Source organism: Pungitius pungitius, chromosome 17 (genome assembly GCF_949316345.1).
Source record: "Pungitius pungitius chromosome 17, fPunPun2.1, whole genome shotgun sequence".
Taxonomy (NCBI): domain Eukaryota; kingdom Metazoa; phylum Chordata; class Actinopteri; order Perciformes; family Gasterosteidae; genus Pungitius; species Pungitius pungitius.
In genome coordinates, this window is record NC_084916.1 from 7,767,942 (window position 1) to 7,788,930 (window position 20,989).

At 41.4% G+C, this 20,989-nt stretch overlaps 1 protein-coding gene across 1 annotated transcript; it reads right to left on the bottom strand.

The window, feature by feature from the left end:
* Positions 1-1,917: 1,917 nt before the first annotated feature.
* LOC119219172 (aggrecan core protein-like) lies at positions 1,918-20,225 on the bottom strand. Its single transcript, XM_037474126.2, has 15 exons — positions 17,618-20,225; positions 13,340-13,419; positions 12,838-13,197; positions 12,411-12,585; positions 12,067-12,194; positions 11,633-11,926; positions 10,849-11,468; positions 10,632-10,743; positions 7,946-10,333; positions 5,403-5,510; positions 5,087-5,245; positions 4,922-5,004; positions 4,239-4,383; positions 3,927-4,109; positions 1,918-2,680 (listed from the first exon to the last, which is right to left on the bottom strand). Exons 1-15 carry the CDS (start codon positions 17,635-17,637, stop codon positions 2,559-2,561), a joined length of 4,977 nt encoding a protein of 1,658 aa, XP_037330023.2. The 5' UTR covers positions 17,638-20,225; the 3' UTR covers positions 1,918-2,558.
* Between the last annotated feature and the right edge of the window lie 764 nt (positions 20,226-20,989).

The window sequence follows — 20,989 nt, forward strand, 5'->3', positions numbered from 1 at the left end:
ACAGCATCCCTCTGCATTCAGCCAGAGCTGCGTGACGCTATTGAAGGCCTGAGAACAGCGGGTGCGGCTCCAACACCTCTGTGAGCATCCGCCCGGCTTTATGAATTCACCTTTACCCTCTGATCAGGTTCAAAATGTGGATCAGTATTTTTTAATTGCACTAGACCCGAACGAAGAAAGGTTGCACACACATACTGCACACCAGGGTGCCTGGAGCATCTATAATCCTGTATTTTTGGCCAATGACCAGCACTAATGGGGGTCCGTTTTTAGGGGAGAATGCCTTGCTTAATGGCACATTGCTGGGAATGTGCCATTAAGCCATCATGTGAAACTGCTCTCATGTTTTGGAATTCTGCATTATGGCAAGTGCACATACCATTTTAATGATGGCAGGGCTTTCGGCCCGTCTAAAGCTGATCCAGAACTAATAGGTGATTACAATATTACACCAAAGCAGTGAAAACCTAAAGAAATGCCCTCAACTCTGAAGATCTCAAGCATTTTCCATTACATTATACTTTTACTCCAACACAATAAATTAATGACTTTTGTTGATTTATTGATTTTGTTTATATATTATTCATCTGGAAATAATTTATGTTGAAATGTCTGCATAATTAGTGTTTTTTTTGTCCCATCTAATAGGTAAATAAAGACTTCTTCCACCACTGCACCAGGGTTAATAATACAGTCCCTCAGTTTGAGACAAAATATATGTCTCCAAATCCCTTGCAAAAAATAATGTAAAGTTTTGAAGAAAGAGAGGTGACAAATATTCATCCGCCATAAAATGTAGATGAAAAAGTGTTTAAAATGAGACACACTTCTTAGTAACAGCATCGTTTGTTTCTTCTCTTAACCTGGCAGTGATCGAAATATTTAGTCTGGGCTCAGATGTTAAAACAAACCCTTCACTGTTCCCTGACGTTCTGCCACCTTTTTCCTGCAGTTGCAACAGATCGTGGACCACGGATGCCACCTGGTGGCAGAATGACCGTTTCTGCAGCTTTCACATGCACGAGCACTGCAAGGTTCATTGGAAACTGCTTTGGGAAAAGACCCTAACCTTTTCATCTAAACAGAGTTACAATAAGGCAAGGCATTAACTCATCATTTTGGCATTCTAACGCCTAAAATGAATGGTTTGACGTGACAAACAGCTCGCTCGATCACGTGTTCGCTTGGTTCGCTTCCTTTTCACTGAAGGCTTCCCGGATGTACACTTGACAACTTCACTCGCTATAAACATGCATTTAGAAACTCCATACTTACGTTCCGTGTTTGTCGTCATTTTCCTCCATCTCAGACAGAACTATGACGAATCCTTTCTGCTCCTTACGGCAGATAACGTTGGTCACGTTGATCACCTAACCTTGAACATATTTTTGTTGCTGTTCCTTGTTGCTCACACAAAAAAAAAAAAAAAAAAAAAAAGACTACACTATTATTAGTATTTTTATATTAGTATTAGTATATTTTGTATTATTATTTATTATTATTTACCAAATATGGGTAGTGTTTTTTCAGGTTGTTTTTACTACTCATTTTAGTAACAGTTATAAAATGACCAGAAAGGTATTTTCACGTTTGTTTGTTCCTTGTTTGGAGTTGCTGACCACTTGTATGGCATCTGTCTGTCTGTATAAATTGGCTTTCTTTGCTTATGTATAAGGTGAGCAGTATTTTTACATAATACAACATGACTGAGTAGTTTATAGAAATTGTATGATCTAAAAAGTATAAATAAATGAATTAATGACATCAGGAAATACTATGATTGTTTAAAATAGTTTGTAATATCACTAGCACATCCATCCATCCATTGGTAAAAAAAATGTTTATACAGTAAATACTGTTTTGTTAGTTGAGCGTTTCGGAGGACTATGAAATGAACCTCACACAACGCAAACAGGGTAAAATAAGAGAAGGATTTATTCTTTTCTCTGTTCTACAAAACTTTATTACAACATAAAGCTGATGAACAAAACTGTGTCTTCTGGAAATAAAAGGTTTATCTAAGGAGAATGCAGACAGCAGTAATCCCAGGTGTGAAAGTGAATTTAATTATGTACAGTACTTATTGACTACTATATAATCAACTTTGTGCTTTGAAATTATTAGATTCTTTGAGAAAGTCGAAGAAACATCTCTGTTGGAAAAAATAGTTCCTAATGAAGCATAGCACCATGTTTATAAAAAGATTTTACGATGTGAATCCAAGAATTGAAGTCGACTGTCATTTGAAAATTCTTTTTCTTTATACTTTAAAACTATTTTAAACTCTGCTAGCATTACATTGAACCACAATACAGTAGACAATACAATATTCTAAATGACACCAAAAAGTAGGAATGTTGACTTCCATCAAAAGAAAAGGTGCCATGGGCTTCTTTGTGAGAGGAAGCTTCAGTTTGTATCTACAGGAGTCTGCAGTTCATATTGTCCCCTTTTTAAGTGCTCATTGGTAAAAGCATTTGATTCCTGGCTCCGTGTCATGTTAAAAAAAAAAATGAATTCAAGAGGGAAGACAAGTTAGGGAAGCATTGCATTGACATTTAAAACTTGATGTGCCAGTACTGGGGCGTCTCTTTAGTGGGTTCGAACTCATCTTCGATGGCAGCGGAGTTGTCGTTGGTCTCTAAGGTCACTTCAGAGTGTTGGATTGGGCCACCGGCCTCTGAAAGAAGAATTATTCTCTAAATATAAATAATATTAAAAATAACACTGATGCACAACAGCACTTTTTAATTCCCGATACAGATACCTGGACTTTGGGAATCAGCCGTGTGTACTCAGCCCTGAGCCTCCCTGAGTAGAATGAAGGATGGCCTACTAGCAGTGTTGTGCCTGAACACGTTCATTGAACGATAATTCATGAACTCGTTCATATTTTGGGCGAACGTGAACTGAACGTACTGTATTAATGCCCGATGAACGTTACTGTGAACTCGTTCATTCTGGTGTCTATGAATGGCACGTTCTTTCAGGTTCAAAAGGGCGCCAGATTTCTATAGAAAACACACAGTAAACGCGCCTTAATAAGTAGCGGAAAAAACACCCAATCTGGTAACACCAGCCACCAGCGTTGCACCGCCGCTTGCGTCATAAAAAAAAAAAGAAATGCATGGAGGCGACAGCTGCGTGTAGCAAAGAGGCGGCGTATAATAATTTAAAAGAGTTTTATGAAGTTACTGACAAGGTCGGTGAGGATGGGAGGAATCTCACCTTTCTTTGCCATCATTTGCACCTTAATGATTACTGTCATGTTGTTATTCCTTATTTAAAAAAGACCATTCAAGCAGCATGTGTTTGAGAATGTACTGTAGGGGTGAACGCTGCAGCTGCTGCTAGTGTGGAGTGAATGGACAGCAACATTAAAGCAACAATGTCCCCTCAATGCTGATGTAAACCCTGGTTGGATAAGGATTCAAAATTGGATATGAAGATTAAATCTGATGCATAGCTTCATTGTTAAAACTGATAAAATAATTGCTGTCTGTGGTTCTATATGGGCTGTGGCAATAATTTTGAAAAATAATAGCTTTCAGCAACATATGGAAAAAAAGAACTGAACTAGTTGGAACTGTGAACTTAGTTTTTAAATATTTTGAAGTTTGAAGTATGAACAGAACTAGTTCATTTTAAAATTTGTGAACTGAACGTTGAACTAGTTCATGTAGAAAGTGAACTTTCCCAACACTGGCTCTGAGGTACACAGGAATATGATACTTAACGTTAGATACATCGATACCACCAGAATCTTGTCAGATAATATGCATCGGCATCCTCACAGTCACTGTGTAACTTCGTATCTCACTTATTGTACAGGAAGAGAACTCTATTTTAAAATTGTAGGAATTTCAATACGTTGTTTTAATAGTTTAACTTGTCAGGTCATCAGCTTTGATCATCATTCATCTTACCAGGGATGCACAGAACCTGTGGCGTCTCCCACCTGCCTCCAGACAGACACCTGATCAGAGGAGTTAATCTCTGCTGGTAACCCCGGGCGCAGTGATAACGCACAACTGCGTTGGTCTCGTATCTCTGTCGGCCTTTTCCAAAGACGGAGGCGTTTCGCACTCTGGGTGGTGGACCACATGAGGCTGTTGGAAGAGTTGAGGCAAGGTGGGTCCTCATTAGGGCTGATGTATGATGTAACAGAGCAAAACATCCACAAGAGGGAGTTGAAACCATTAAAGAGGAGCTCTGACTGTCTGATTCGTATTACTCACAGGTTCCTTTCTTGCAGGTATAAGCAAGGTGGTAGTTGCAGGGAACATCACTCCATCGTCCTTCATCGTGCCACACCATCACCACGCAGTCTTCACCAGAGAGGAAGTAGCTGTCTGGCTGCCCTATGTACCAGTTCTCATACAGCTGTGTGCATGAAAAGAAGAAACGTTGGATGTACACTAGTAATAAATAATAGTAAACAGAAGATGGAGAAGTAAATTCACATTTATAAAATGGTTCTTCACTCTTATTTCCTGACATGTATGCTTAGAATTAGGCTTTTTTGGCATTAAATCATCAGTTGGCCTATTCTGTTTTCCCAAATCCTAAAATTCTAAGTGAAAGTGTGATCTTGACATGTGTTGTATCAAGATTAAACACAAATAATGATGGGAAAAAGGGAAATCGTAACATACAGACAATATTCCAAGTATCTATTGGAAATAGCTTCTACCACTTATCAATATTGGATTTCCATAGAAATCTGGCTCCACACTTAAGTACCTAGTTTTACCTGAGGTGTTAAATAAGCTATACCTCCTTTTCACATTCTTGATTTCATTTTTGATTTACAAGTTTAAATATTAAACTTGTTTGGACACCTTAGTGTTCGGTCCTCACACGTATGAGTGGAATTATTTGTTTTAGGTCAGTCACACCAGTGGTTTCTCATACTGCTCACCATCGGGTTGCCATCAGACCAGCGGAAATCATCCTCGATGGTTTTATCGTTCAAACCTGTCCACTGGTATTCTTTGTAGTTGTCTGGGGACGGAAATTAGGCAATTATATTCAGTCTTTAAGACACACTTAGGACAAAGCAGCATCTTGAACTTCCTGAACATACTGTTGATGTAACTCTGCTCCTCGGGGGTAATTATGGACACAAGATGAGCTCCCAGCATGCGGCAGTGCTGCTCTGCTACCTCCCAGCTCAGGCGCCTGCTGAAGTGTCGGTAGCAGAAACCGTGGAACTTGTCCCAGCCTGGTTCACATCGCTCCAGGTCTGCAAACATCACACAGGAGGAGACAGAAGAAACAATAAACTGTAACAGGTTTTACACCACAGAGTGTGAAGTATTCAGGTCTTCCACAAAACAGCCGCCAAACTTCTTTGACGAAAACAACAGAAACGATTTCCACAGCGAGTAAGCAGAGCCCACCGGTCTGACAGAAGTCTCCTCCATATGACGGCAAACAGAGACATTGCATCTGCCCGTTCTGGTCAGTGCAGGTGCCTCCGTTGAGACAGGGGTCGACCACACAGGCATCTGCAACAAGAGAGACAACTTCAGGTTATTTCACTGCAGAAACTGCATGAGAGAACGGCCCACAGTGTAGTATTTTATTAGCTATTATTGTGTTAAAGTATAGTTATCAAGATGAAAAAATATGTTCTGCATCAAAAGATGAGCCAATCTAATGATTCTCATGTCATACTAAAGGCCATCAAAAGGATATGTTGAAGCACCAGGAGACAACTGCCAGCAGAGGACAAACATCTGTGTCACACGAGGTCAAACTCCTCAGGTCTTCTGTCTTCTTTGGTATCTCTCAGATACCGGTTGTCTTCTTTTTACAAACTTCATTCACAAAATACACTTTCAAATATTACTGTAAGGGGTTTCTGGGTCTCTCCAGTTGTAATTTGGTGTTAAACATCATTTTTACTCACGCTGCAATCCCCATAGGCTATTCTGTAATAACCTTTGTACATCTGTTTTACACTTTGCGTCTGTGTGCTATTAACTGGACCATTATTCACTGTTTAAAAAGCGTGATAAGAAACAAATTTAATTGCAAATGGCAGATGAAGAAAATGTTGTCAATTAATCACATCAAGTTTTGTGTTGACACGTTTGAATAAATCAAACTGTACATTTGTACTCTATACAAAGGGAATATCTCCAACAAAGAAGCAAAAGGCTGTTTGGAGTTTAATTTTCTACATCTGTAAATACGAAAAAATAGATATATATGTGCCCAAACTGAAATTAAACATTTACAAGTAGATTTGGATGATTTTCTTCCTTTGACAACCTATAAACAAGAGATCAGTGGTGTCTGTAATTATACTGCACAATCAAACGTTTTCGTTGGGTCATTCTGTGTGTATGTGGAAGGTAATAACTGTTTTACACAGTCAAAAGAGAATCATGTGCATTCAAAGTAAAACCGTCAGTTTTGCAGAAAAATACACAACTGCGGTTAAGCATAACAGCATTCAAACATTGTGCTGTGACTCAGTTGGCATCTCTACTTTGATTTTTGCACAGCAACAAGAGCCTTTGTTAAACTCTAAGCCCTCTCTGCTGAAATGTCGACAAGATTTGTGTGAGTTTCCTCAAACAGCACACTACAATAAATGGCCTGTCGGTAATTTATGTGAGGCAAGTAATTTAAATTACTGGATAAATGATTGGCGGCTTTGCCACTTTCTTACAGTGCTGAGTCACCAGTCGTTCATTAACACAAATACTCCAGTATTTAATCGCTAATTACACATCCTTTTCTCTCCTTTGCCTGTTAATAAACTTAACTCTCCTACCTCTAGATACCGTGTCCCAAATGTTAATGCAAATGTACTAAGCCTAACTTTGAATCAAAACATTCGACTTAGAGAAAGAAAATGGACTTACACTTTAAGTTTTTATCGTGCATAACTTGTCTAGTAATAAGTTTTGTTTAGAAGACATTGGGTTAGACGCAATGCCACACTAGTAGGAACAAATAAAATGGTTTACAGTTGACTAAAACTTTTGAGAACTGATTTATCAACTGATGGTGAGACAACAAAAAACCACATACTTTTTATCATTGTTACACCACACGATACTGTACATATTCTGAAAAACTACAAAATAAAACATGACATCAGCAACTTTTACGACCAATAGAAGAGATTAAAAAAAAAAATCTAAATGCTACCACTCAACAACAGAGAACAACATTTGTTCTTAAAAATCTAATAACCTTTGCTGTTTAAAATAGCAGTACACGTCTAAAAATCTGAGGAAAGATAAGTTTAAACACTTAATGTGCAGTCATGAATTAAATATGAACCATTATTGGTGTTGCATTGATCAATGCTGTTTCATTCAACATAAATGCTGTTACATTGCAGAGAAAAGTTTCTTCCCGATTATTGCGAAATACTGCAAGTTAGCGATAATAAAGGTAACTAGAAAGAGAATAATTTGCACGCGGTGCATTGATTTACTACTTGCAAATAAAATACACTAATCAAGATACTCAAAAAGAGAGAAAAACTTAATGCAATGACCAAAACCATCCCTCTTGCAGAAAACCACTGCAGAAGAAGATCTGAAACACCCATGAACATATCAGTATATTACAGTACTTCATAGAAGTCAATATCTGGATGAGTAAAAAAACATCATGCACAACAAGAGTGGAGTGTTGACAATAGTCAAATGGGAGCTGTCCCAGTGTGAGTATCTCAAAGAGGAGATCAAAGGGAGGGAACTGAGGAGTTTTTAAAGGTGAAGGGGGAGGAGTCAGAAGTGAGTGGGCTTTCGGAGACAAAAAGTGACACAAACGTGGGAAGTCTTAGGAAAAAGGAGGGAAGGTGTTTCACAGAAAATGGAGCAAAGGCAGGTTGAGGATAGATCGGGATTTTAGTGCATCATTGCGTCGAGCAGCAAGAGGAGGACGGTTAGGCTGATGAAAGTGACTTTGACATTACCTGAAGCTTTCCATGTACCGCCTACAGCTGCCCTCTCATTGGGCAAAATAAGAGTGGTGGGCGTCTGGGTGAGACTAAACTCAGAATCCACCAGACCTTGATCCACTGGTGGTATGAACGTTGACACCTTCCAGGGCTCAGCCGTCTGGTGGAACATATTTGCTGCTGAAGTGGTGGGGCTCCAGGCACGTCTGGACCAGTGTGTGGTGGACTTCCTGGTAGCAGCAGTGGGCTTTGTCCTTGAGGAGGAATCTGGAGTTGCTGTGGAGGTGATGGGGAAGTTCATTTTGCTGTATTCTAGATCATTTAGAGACTCTTGGGGCCCTGTTGTGGTGGTCAGTGGAGTCCAGTTTGGTGTTTGGGACTCAAGTGGAAAGACAGTAAAGTCTTGCTCAAAGTTCAGGGCAACGTCAGCTTCTTCTTCAAGGGTTGGGGCAACACTCTCTTCTTCTTGAAGGGTATGGGCAGAGGTCTCTTCTTCCTTGAGGGTTGGGGCAACATTAGCTTCTTCTTCAATGGTTGGGGCAACATCCTCTTCTTCTTCTTGAAGGGTAGGGACAGAGGGCTCTTCTTCCTTGAGGGTTTGGGCAACATTAGCTTCTTCTTCAATGGTTGGGGCAACACCCTCTTCTTCTTGAAGGGTAGGGGCAGAGGTCTCTTCTTCATTGAAGGTTTGGGCAACATTAGCTTCTGCTTCAAGGGTTGGGGCAACACTAGCTTCTATTTCAAGGGTTGCAGCAACGTTAGCTTCTTCTTCAAGGGTTGAGGCAGAGCGCTCTTCTTCCTTGAGGGTTGGGGCAACATTAGCTTCTTCTTCAATGGTTGGGGCAACACCCTCTTCTTCTTGAAGGGTAGGGGGAGAGGTCTCTTCTTCATTGAAGGTTTGGGCAACATTAGATTCTTCTTCAAGGGTTGAGGCAACATCAGCTTCTTCTTCAAGGTTTGGGGCTGTGCTAGATTCTTCTTCAAGGTTTGGGGCAACACTTGCTGCTTCTTCTTCAAGGTTTGGGGCTATGCTAGATTCTTCTTCAAGGGTTGGGGCAACACTAGCTTCTTTTTCAAGGGTTGCAGCAATGTTAGCTTCTTCTTCAAGGGTTGAGGCGGAGCGCTCTTCTTCCTTGAGGGTTGGGGCAACACTAGCTTCTTCTTCAAGGTTTGGGGCAACACTTGCTTCTTCTTCAAGGTTTGGGGATATGCTAGATTCTTCTTCAAGGGTTGAGGCGACATCAGCTTCTTCTTCAAGGTTTGGGGCTGTGCTAGATTCTTCTTCAAGGTTTGGGGCAACACTTGCTGCTTCTTCAAGGTTTGGGGCTATGCTAGATTCTTCTTCAAGGGTTGGGGCAACACTAGCTTCTTTTTCAAGGGTTGCAGCAACGTTAGCTTCTTCTTCAAGGGTTGAGGCGGAGCGCTCTTCTTCCTTGAGGGTTGGGGCAACACTAGCTTCTTTTTCAAGGGTTGCAGCAACGTTAGCTTCTTCTTCAAGGGTTGAGGCGGAGCGCTCTTCTTCCTTGAGGGTTGGGGCAACACTAGCTTCTTCTTCAAGGTTTGGGGCAACACTAGCTTCTTCTTCAAGGTTTGGGGCCATGTTAGATTCTTTAAGGGTTGAGGCAACCCTTGCTTCTTCTCCAAGAGTTGGAACAGTGTTGTTGTTTTCTTCAACGGTTTGGGAGACGTTAACGTCTTTTAAAAGGCCTGTGGAAACGTAAGCTTCTTTTTCAGCGGTTGGAGATGATTTAGCTTCTTCTTCAAGGGCAATGGTGGGGGCCAAATTAATTTCTTCTTCAAGGGTTGGGGCAATTATAGCTTCTTCTTCAAATAAAAAAGAAACTTGAGTTGGGGTAACGTTGACATCCTCTTCATTGGTTGGAGCAAGTGTAATGTCTTCTCCATGGATTGCAGTAACCGTAGAAAGTTCATGCCCACTTGCCTCTTCATACCCAGTGGTCCTACTTTCCAAATACACTCTGTAACCTGATGTTTGATACCGTGCTTTAAAGGAATCAGTAGGCAACTGAGAAGGGTTCGACACCTCTGGAGACCCATTGTTAACTAAACTTCCTGCAGAAACTAGGTTGTCTTCGGAAATTGTAAGATGCAGGATTTTTTCTTTGCTTTCCAAAGTAACTGTGTCTTCAATTTCTAAGCTTGAACTTCCCTCCTGTCTAGAGATGGGGGAATCCCACAACTGGGATGCTGTGGAGAAGATATCCAAGCCCGCTGTGTTGGGATGGTGTGACCCAGATTGAAGGGTCAATTCAGGGAATGCTGTTTGAGGCTCAATAGAAGCACTGCTAGCTGAAGTAGAAGGTGACGCATGAGTAGTGAAGCCGGAAGTAGAAGAATCTGATGCGTGGATTAAGCTTACTGCTTTCATCTCAAGGTCATTTTCTAGAAAAGAGCACAACACATTTTTAGGGCGGTAAGTACATGTATTAAGGGAATAGTTTGTTCATTTTGGGAAATACCCTTAAATGATAAAACTGGTGCCTAGCTCTATTAAGTTATCTTCATCACAGAGCCTTTATGTTAAGCTAATGTAACGGTCTACTGATGCACCTCATGCTTACCAAAATTATATTAATCTTCTCATCTTTCTCTCAAGAGTGTAAATACATGTATTTTACAAAATGTTGAATGGTTCATCCAATATATGACTTATAAACTAAAAGTTATACACTACACAAACCTTGATAAATATCTCCAGATCCATCCAGATGGGCCCACAATGAGGTTAGCTCCATGATTGTAGATTTAGTAGTTTGTGCTGGTTGTGTAACAAGTTCTTCTTCATTTGAGGCCTGAGTTGAGAGAAACACATGCACCGGATTTTCTACTGTTTCTTCTACCATCATCACCTGAACCACGGGGTCAAGGGTCATAGAGGTCACCTCCCAGAGACTCACCTCTTGAGTATGATTCCCGTCTTTTTCGCTGTATTTGGCTCGCAATCTGTCAAAATCCAAGTTGGTCTCCTGCATTTTTTGCAAATCCTTTGGCGTCTCAGATGTATTCTCTATGAGGTTTGGAACTGTCCACTTATGTGTGTGAGATTCAGTTGATGATTTGAGAAACCCTGTGGTGCTTTCAGGCTCAGATTGGTGAAAGGTGACGTTCAAGTTGGAGTGGGAATCCGTCTCATTGTTAACACTTGGCAGTGATGACATATTATGTAGAGAATTGTAGGTCTCTGTGGTGCTGAATGTGGTGTTCATCAGGGCTGTATGACGTGGGGAGCTGTTTTCTGTAGGAGATGACGTTTCATTCAATGCCTGAAGGAGTTCCAAGGTAGGTGTGGTGTTTATAGGGGACCTTGTTGTGTCAGATACAACTGTTGGGTTTTCCTTTGAGGAGAAAAGGGGAAAGGATTCAAGTACCCTTTGAGCTTTGAGCTCCCCCTGTTCTACATGTTGGTTTAGTTGCAGCTCTTGATCGGTTTCCATTAGAATAACAACATCTTGTCTGATGTCCTCAGGCTGTGTGGACCCATTGTCCATGGGCGAGTCGGTGGGACTACTTGTATTATCTGTAGAGGATAGATTAGTGATTCAAAACATGGTTCAAGAAATATACTTAATTCATTAAATTAAAACAAGCTGTGAAAGTTGAAATTACATTACCACAAATTGTAAATACCAAACATTTACATGTATCTAAATTTTTGCATGCTTATACAATTTCAATACTCACGACTGAAACAATACACGTCATGAAGACTAGATGGCTGTGGGAAGCCAGTTTGATTGTTGAAGCGGTAGAGGGTTTTGACGCCTGGTTGAGGCCCTCCGCAGCGCTCTCTAGGAGCTATGATGGGGTAGCGCACACTGCCATCGGACAGCCACCCAGGACTGCAACGATCCAGACCTTCGCTCCATGCCAAGTACAGCTGTGCTGTTGTAGCTAACTCTGCTCCAGCTGCTCTGCAGTAAGACTGTGCTTCATCAAATGACAAATGCTGCGGGATGGAGTCATGGAAGACCTCTCCTACAAACACAATATATTCAACATTTTGAAATTACTCACACACTTTAAAAAAATAATGCCTGATCCATCATAGAAACTGAATTGGCCTAGAAATCTAGAATGTCTGATTTAGTCATAGAAATATGTATCATTAATTATACCGTCAGTTTCCTCCACATAACAGTAAACATCATAAAGATCATTTTGATCCATCGTCCCATAGTTTCTCACGCCTGGTTGGCCATCCATGTCTCCATAACAACCTTCACGGGGCACTTGGATTGGGTACCTGCCAGAATCAAGTCACAAAAACATTACCTCTTAAACTTTGTAAACTGGAATTTAAATTCTAGATGAGATCGTGTATACTTTACATGTATACAAAGAATAATTGATGTTGAATTTTGGTTAAAAGTGAATGAAAGGTTTAGAATGTTTTTTATTAAACAAAGCGATGCAGGCATTTCAGTAAAGCACAGGTTTGAGCTGAGAGCCGATGAGATACCTGACAGACTGGTCAGCCAGCCAGCCTGCATCACACTGCTCGTAGCCATCGTAATAAGCCGCCAGCAGCTGGTCGGGAGTCGAAATTTGTGCCCCGATGGCCTCACAAGCACTCAGCGCCTGATGGAAGGAAAACGCATAGCGACCCAACGCATCCCTGTAGTGGAATACAACACCTAAACACACACAAATAAGCACACATTTTAATTCAAACTATACAGAATGCTACTTTACTCAATTCTATTACCGGTAAATGTACAATGGGGACGATGATCCAAATGTAATTAAATTACTTTGTAACAGAAAGATTTCAATAAGAGCTTTGACATTATCTCCATTACTTAAGGACATGTTGTATTCTATAAAACCTTAATATTCATCCCAATCTTCCCACACTTCATGATGTTCCACGTGTTTCATTTAGTTACCTTTGACCTTGAGTTGTACGAGGTCGCTGGCGTCCTCCAGGCCCTGCTGCACCTCACAGCGGTAGTGGCCAGAGTCACTGGAGCGTAAATCTCCCAACCACAGGGACAAATCATCGGGGGAGGATGTGTAGTTGAGCCATGCGGCGCGGTCTCGGTATGCCTCGTTGACCTTCACTCTTTCACCCCGTGCCACCAGGATTTGTGTCTCCACACCATCGGACACCACGGTCCACTTGACCCGCGGTGCAACAGGGGAGGAAGAGGACCGGTAGACCAAGCATGGGATGGAGATGGAGCTGCCAAGTGGGGCGGAAACAGGACCTGAGTGCGGGATTTTCACCTGGAGCTGCCGAACATCATCTACAGGAGGAGAAACAAAAAGAAGCGAGCAGAAAAGAGTGGCCTGTTAGAATGGCGATCATACATTTAAATGCACATTCTTGTTCTTTGCTTATAGCACAAGTGGCATAAATGCTGACAGTAAGAGATAATGCAGACATACCGAATGCTGATGAGCTTTGGGTGGGGAAGGCCAGAGTGAGGCGGCAGACCGCAATGAGAAGTGGAAGTATTTGGACATGTCTATGGAGATAAAGGGAAAACACAAGATGATATTATTATCATCAACTATCATTTGACACACATGAAGATCAATAAAGTGTTGCTATTGTAAACGCAGCAAAAAAAGTGGCTCAAATATTATTTCTCCCAACCAGTTTCCAATTTTACACATGTTTAACCTTTAATAGTCAAAGCAATTATTTACTGGAAGTCATATACTCTGTTGATTCACTCCACTGATCTCCCCAGAGTCATGTATCCTAATAATAAAAGGTCACAGGCTACACATCTTTGTGCAATTGTTATTGCAGGAGCAGCTACTGTGGGTGTAATTCACATGTATTGATATGCAGGTAAGTGAAGTCGCTCAGTGATGCTCTGACTTTAAGCCATTTATTATTTCCATTTGATAAGATTATGCATTTGTAATACTGTTTAGTTACTGATGAAGTGTACTAATGCAGACAGATTGCATATCATGTAAAGCTTTATGTGGGCTGTAAAAAAGCCATAAAATGGAGGGCTGTGGACATTGTGGTTGTTTTAGGAGAAGACCGATAATAAATAAGTTCAACCTAAAATCTTCCTTTGGGAGTAGATATAATTAAATCACGACTAAAAGTCTAGAGTCATGCAAGCAGATGCATGAGATAAGTAGGTACAGCAATGTTTAAAGATAAATGCTAACACAGAGACACATTCATGTCTACACATTTTTTATGGCAATCCATCGAATAGTTGTTGAGATAAAACCGCCTGGAATAAAGTGGTGGCAGAGTTTATATTATCATAAAAGGAGTTTTATATTTGACCTAACCTCTAACCGCTCTTCCAATTAGGTCAAACATGTTTTCTATTTTAGTTTATTTGACAGGGATAAAGAATAAAAAATGCCCAAAATTAGTCCACAGGTAGTTTTTTCTCTAGGCTGATGATAGAAAGGCACCCTAAAAATAGAATGCCACAGAATCCAACAGACAGTCAAGCCTCCAAAGTGAATCAACGGTTGAATCGGATACTCAGAAACCCTTCCAACAAAAATTGAAAACCATAAAGTATTCTCTGCAGAACTGTTCTGTTAGACTGTAAGTTTTAGCCAGGAGTATATTAGAAACTAGCAACTGAGTTTGTTTATTATGTGCAGAAAATTATATATATGAACCTGTATGAAATACAAACAACACTATATGTATCTCAAAGCTCCTCTCTGAAGTATAAAAGAGCAAATTCTCTGGTTTTTAGAGGGAAGCCGGGAGCACAGGCTTCTGACCACAGGCTATTCATCACCTCCGGGAACTAATGACACAGCGTTTCAGCCCAGCGGCATCCTGCCAGCGCTCCGTCACCGGCCTGGCCCTGTTATTAAACCAGCAGGCATGGCAGGGTACTCACAGTTTCCTCACACAACCTCCTGAACTTGCAAATGTTCATTCATTATTGCAAAGCTCTTTTAATTTAACTTCACAATCAATGAGTAAAAGACTTTTAAAAAAAACTTGTGGCAGCAAAGTCATTTTTTAAGGTTCCAGCTTTTAAAAGGTGAACATTTGGATTTTTTCCATGATTGTTATCATTGTAAACTACATATCTTTGCATCTGACGATATTGTGGGAAAAAACAGCAATATGAAGACATTAACTGAAAGAAACTAAGAGGTATTTTCCAAATTTAACACAAAATACAACAACGTGGATCGAGTAGCTTTCAGAGATGTGTCATTACATAATTGTATCATTCTCCTTTAACATGTAATATGTTTATTCTTTTTTCCTCTTTCAATTTGGAATGAGAAACTCCTTAACTCTTAACACCAGGTTCTTTGCATCCTATAGTTTACTAAATAACAAATGCAGAAAAGAGGAAAGTGTGTTTTAGAGAGATAGCGAGAGAGACATCACAGTCTACACAAATTGAAGGACAATGTTCTGGTAAAATGGAGAAAAAGTCATTCCTACTAAGAAGTGGGCCAAAATCTAAACAAGCATTGATATGTTTTGCTGCATCGGTATATCAAACACCGCTCGCTAACTTGTGTCACATTAAATGGCCTCCTTTGGTGGCAGAATAATTGTTGTCTGTTTCGTCAGCCAGCTGGGTGGACTCCACGGAGCTGATACCACCATTAGTATTCTCCATGAGAAAACATCGCACAAAAAGCGAGCAGTGGGCCGGCAGGGCAGCTGCGCGCTGTGCTTTCACTTCAGGCCGACTCCCTTACAAAAGGCTCCGGGGGGAGAATTAAAGGACGGGGCACTGGCACACATGCTTGCTTTTCCTCCCTCCTTTCTCTCGCTTCTTTTCAGGGATGTAAATGGGAGTTTCAAACCACTGAGAATGGTTGTGGAGCAGGCTTTTGTATCAAAGGACACATTAAGACACTGCACACTGTTTCGATTGGTGTCACTGCAGTGAGTGAGTGGGCTTGTGCGCGAGTCGTGTTTGTGCATTCAAACTGATGACAGAGGAGAGAATTCTGCTGTTGATTATATTGAGATTTTTTAGATCATAATGTCTTTGGTCTCAACGTCAGCGGGCACTCTGCAGTTGGGCTTTGTGTCACGAGAGTAACAAGGAAGACATGGCAAGCTAAAGAGTCTAGAAACTGCAGCCAAAGCATTATTCACCAGCAGAACTAATGACGTCTCCTCCTCCTGCAGAAACATACAATCAAGCAAAAGAAGACTGACATTGGTCAAAACCACATTAACCTCCATATTATACCTTTAACATTTTCCTCAAAATGAATTACAGTGAATAAAGAGAATGAAGTCAGATGTTGAGATCCATATCAGTCACAACTACAGCTTTGTTTCTGTACATCATGGTCGACTCTGTTGAAGCTCCCGATCTCAGTTTGGCCAGGTCAAATATACAGAGGCCGATGTGCGAGTTGGGACCGGCTTTGGCAGCAATAAGTATCTGATAAAATAAATTATAAATATCAAATGTAACGCAATCAAGTTTTGGAAGTCCACTGTGGAATATGTTTCTGTCTACCACATGTAGTTCTAAAAACACTAATAAGACTGTCATTACGAGTTCAAAATGAAGATATATGGGAATTAAGTAAATTAAGGTCTCTGAGATTAAGGTTTCTACGAATAGGCACATTATTTATAAGTTTGGCCTTTTCCAAATTGTAGTGAAAGTTAATTTGATGGCACATAATTACATTTATATTGTGATAGTCGGCTCTCCTCCCCTTTATCCACTTTCATCACTTGAAAACTTTGAATCTAATAAGTAAGGTTTTCAGAAGTCGCCAGTTGAATGTCCCATTTGGAACACTTGGATGGTTTCTCAGAACAGAACATTTCTCTTGATTAGCATTTGACAATCATTCGTCATCTCAGCCATGAACAGCGAGTACTCCAGAGCAAAGCAAGCTTCCCTCACAGAGTCTATTCACTCAACACCCCTCCTCTATGTAACACCTCCACACATCCGATGAGTTGATCTCCCTTAAAGGAACGCTTCCCACATCCTGAACTGTGCAGACATCTAAACGCGCTGCCTGTCTCCCAACAGGATGAGCAATTTGGTGCAGCCACCCAGTAAACGATTCGCCACCCAACTTGCCTGGGAACGAGGGATAAAACAAACGACCGATCTCAGACCTGACTCAGCAAACCTGGCGGGGACTGACCACAGACCATGCTTGGCTGCTATGCAACATGGGCCCTTACATTCAGTTTATAGACTATATGTCATCTATAGAATATCTAGGGAATTTAAGAGCATTCATAAAATAGTGGGAAAACTTATCTTCAGACATTTACTTTTAGGTAAGTGACAACAATGTCAAGTGACACTTTACGGAGCATCTTCATTAATTACACGATGTTGTCCATCATCAACATTCAACTAGCTAATTAAGAAGGAACTGGAGGAGAATGGTATCAGAGCGGGAAATGGAATTGAAACAAAACAAATCAGAGCTCCAATGTTGTTGCTCTTTATGAATGCAGAGGGAAGAAGTAAATGCTGTCAGTTTTTCATTCAATCACCAAGCATTACTACGCCTCACAAAGATTATTATGACCGCTGGTCATAATTTCAGGACCTCCTCTGAGGACAGCGGCTACAGTTCACTGGCAAAGAGGCATTTTCTTAAATTACACTATACTTTCAAATTACATTCAATTCAAAAGAACTTGCATCCCATCGACTGCGTAGAGGCGAAACACACACACACAGACACACACACAAAAAACCCTACCGGCTTCTTTTCAGCAGCATTTCAGCTCATGCAGGATGGGGGACTTCTCGGCTGTGAAAAGTATTTTCCGTCCACTCCGCTCAGCTGTGCTGCAGTGCGACTGTGCTGTCGGGAGGAGAGCGGCTCTGGGGGCTCTGCGCAGAGACGAAGTGAGCTGGGACTGCTGTCCGAACCAGTCTGATGCTCGGGAGGGAAGGGGAGGGAGTTGAGAGAAAGTGAAGCCACATATGAGATCCAGAACTGCCCACTTTTTCTACCCGAAGGATCGGGATGGAGATGACACCTGCCTGTCAAAGGGGGATTGGGAGGGGTGTCATCTAAAAGAGCCGAGGTTATAGGCTATTTGAGAGGGAGCAGAGAGAGAGGGACTGTATTTTTTTTTTTTAATAGATTTTCTTTGCAGTCAGCGCAGCAGCAAAACGGAGCTGCTGATTCTGCTGCTTCTGCAGGTACGTGTCCTGAAAGGGAGGGTGATGGAGTGGACAGTATTCCCTGCTCCATTGCCGTCTAAAAGACTGCTGGTATTCTTAAGCCACCTCGATGAACTTCGCAAGTGTCATCAGCAGTTTGCAGCATGCTGCGGAGGAAGAGTCAGACAGCAGCAGTCTGTCAGTCATCATCTTCTATCTGCAGGCTGTCGTTGGAACTAGCATTTTGTTTTAGGCCCATAAACGCAGTACGTCAGGCAATACGGATAAAGTCACAGCAAGATTTGTACTTCAACAGCATCAAAATATGCCCCATGGATAACTTTTTCTCAGTGCATCATTTTCAAGTTAACATATTAAACGCACTAACACACAAAACTAAGTGGAGTGCGAGACTGGGTTATCGTTCACATGGGTGACCGTTGCACATCTTCTGCGGTTCTGTAGCTTGAAAATAATAATCCAGCTGTGTTCCTGTCATCAGTGGGGATACAGCTGTGCAGGAGTCTCATCTCTGTTAGCGTAAAGTGGAACATTTGTAGCACATTGCGAGTCATACATGGAGGGTATCTTCTGGGATCTCTTGGGCTGACTATGCCATATTGCCATCGGTGTATAACAGCGACAGGGACAAGAAAAATAACGCCAAGGTAAGCGTGTACCACCGCCCTTCAATTGGGTGAATGGTGCTTTGTAGGGGTTGTCCTGCGAGTCGACAGCAGCGGATGGTGCTTCACACCTGAGGAATCTGACACCCGCATACCAGGAGGAATGTCTGGGAAGGAAATGTAAAAGTTCAGAGATCAGAGGCGGGCTTCATGGTCCGTGTCCCGTGACCCAGACTGAGTCAAGTCCAGTCAGCAGTTATGCTCATAGTAAAGACTTTTAGAGTCATTTGTCAGCAGGGTGGTATCATGAAAACAAAGGACATCACTTAGAACAGGAGCTTCAGTGATAGAGTCGATCCAGGCTTTCTTCATCGCTGTTCCCGACATCTGACCTTTGACCTCACTTTAGAAGGGAATTTGGCGGTTGAAGAACTTAGCTGCGGGCACATGACCAGCAGGTGCATTCTGGGAAATGCCAGTAACAGAAAGTTTGCATGTTACAAACAAAGAGACAAGGTTATTTCCAAAGTCAAACATGTGTCACAATGTCTTACATATATCCACAACTCAGAATTGTGAGTCAGAATAAGCAGAGAAGCACGTTGGCTTGCATACTGCAAAATGCTTCCATAATGCAGACACATCATGATATTTTTGGACAAATTAATTTGGATATATACTAACCAAAAAGGTTAGAGTGGGGTTTTGCCTTCCATTTCAGCTCCTAAGTGAGATACAATCTAGCGTTGCATTTTCCAGCAGCTTTCAAACAACCAGTCTATAATTAGACACTTTTATAATATTGTAGCTGAGCTGAGATGATCAAGTCAGTCAAGGGAGACGTTTTAAAGTGTCTTCAGATGTTCCGGAGCGAGTTCCGCTGCTAGGACCTCGTTATGCCTTTAATCAGGCCGGGGTGAACTTCTGACAGCATTTTGGTATCAATTGAGGACCCCTCATCTTACAGAGTGAAGTAATTAAGATCTGTTGCGTGCAAACAACTGAGGGTACTGTGATCGCACTTGTCATACACGTGCAACCTAAACCACCAGGTGGGACTTATTAGTTTACGTGGCTGAGAAGCAAATGTGGCTCAGCTAAAATACAGAGAGCAGCCTGCAGTTTCTTTTTATGTTTTCTTAATTCTTGAGTCACTTTCTGTTGTTTAATTCAACTGGGTTTCCAGAGTTGCTGTCACTGACAAGACGGGCACCCTCTAAGCTCATTCCATGCTGCACAAGTTAAGATGGCCACAAGTCTGTGTTTTGTGTGAGTAATAAAAAGGTCCCACTTCACTTTAACGTTGCACTTCCCCTTGCCATAATCCCAGACTGAAACCCATACGACACTGATGCAATGAGGAAAAACGACCAGCCTCTGAATAATTTTTCCTACCATAAAAGCAAAACCTCAAAACTGTGTTTTCCGCTGACTGGGCTGCTTTTATTCCCTCTTGGACGCAATGTGGCAGAGGTAAATCGGTTCAGGACGGAGCAGTCTGGTAAGAAAGTGCTGCCCTCATCCGCTAACCAGCCAAACCAACGACTTGCAATACTTTCTGCATGATGATACTCTGCTGACCAGAAAATAGGGTATGAGGAGCCACTGTACTTTGACGCTGTCATATTATTTATGACACATCGGGGTGGGGGGGGGGCTTGTGATACTGCCTGCCAATAAAGTCAGTTGGTTCTACAGCTGGAGATCTGGCCGGGCGGTTCTTTGGGGGAATCAGAGCTCGTGGTTAACCAGCGGGGGGGAAATATATTTCACCACCTCCCTCATAAATCACATGATAAATGTGCAGCTGAGGCGAGCTGAAAGAAGCCTGGAATTCTCTTGGATATAGATACAGATACATTTACAGCTACATTTATAGCTACAAAGGCTTATTTTACATTCATTTGAAAACACTTTTAAAACGATTGAATTGGAAAGACTTTTGATCTCATGAGAAAAACATTTCGGATTAGAAAAATATGTAATTCTCTTTAAATTTTATCTCCATACATGTTGTCCTAAATGTTTCAAAACCACGTCCACTCTTCCAAGACATATTAAATGTAAGATTGTCACTACTCTCTTTATGTGTACGCAGGACAAATACTTTTGACTGTTGTTTTTTTTAGTTCATCCAAATGACCGTAATCATAAATTCATGACCAAATCCCTTCCCCTGTAAGATCAAAATGCTGCAAAAACGGCGACTCATCAGGGGAATAGCATACAGCGCCAGTGTATAAAAAGTCAGATGAGGTGAGTGAGGACTTTTGTTGAAGTTACCAAGTCTGTGTAGTTTCCTCCCAAGCAATTTCCTCCTGCAGTTTCCCAGACAA

Coding starts and splice junctions, on each gene's coding strand:
- LOC119219172 (XM_037474126.2), bottom strand. CDS start 17,637: ATGCTGCTGAAAAGAAGCCG. Junction 5,511..7,945: donor CGGTACATGGAAAGCTTCAG/GTAATGTCAAAG, acceptor CTCTTGTTGCAG/ATGCCTGTGTGGTCGACCCC. Junction 2,681..3,926: donor ACAGGTTCTGTGCATCCCTG/GTAAGATGAATG, acceptor TTCTTCTTTCAG/AGGCCGGTGGCCCAATCCAA.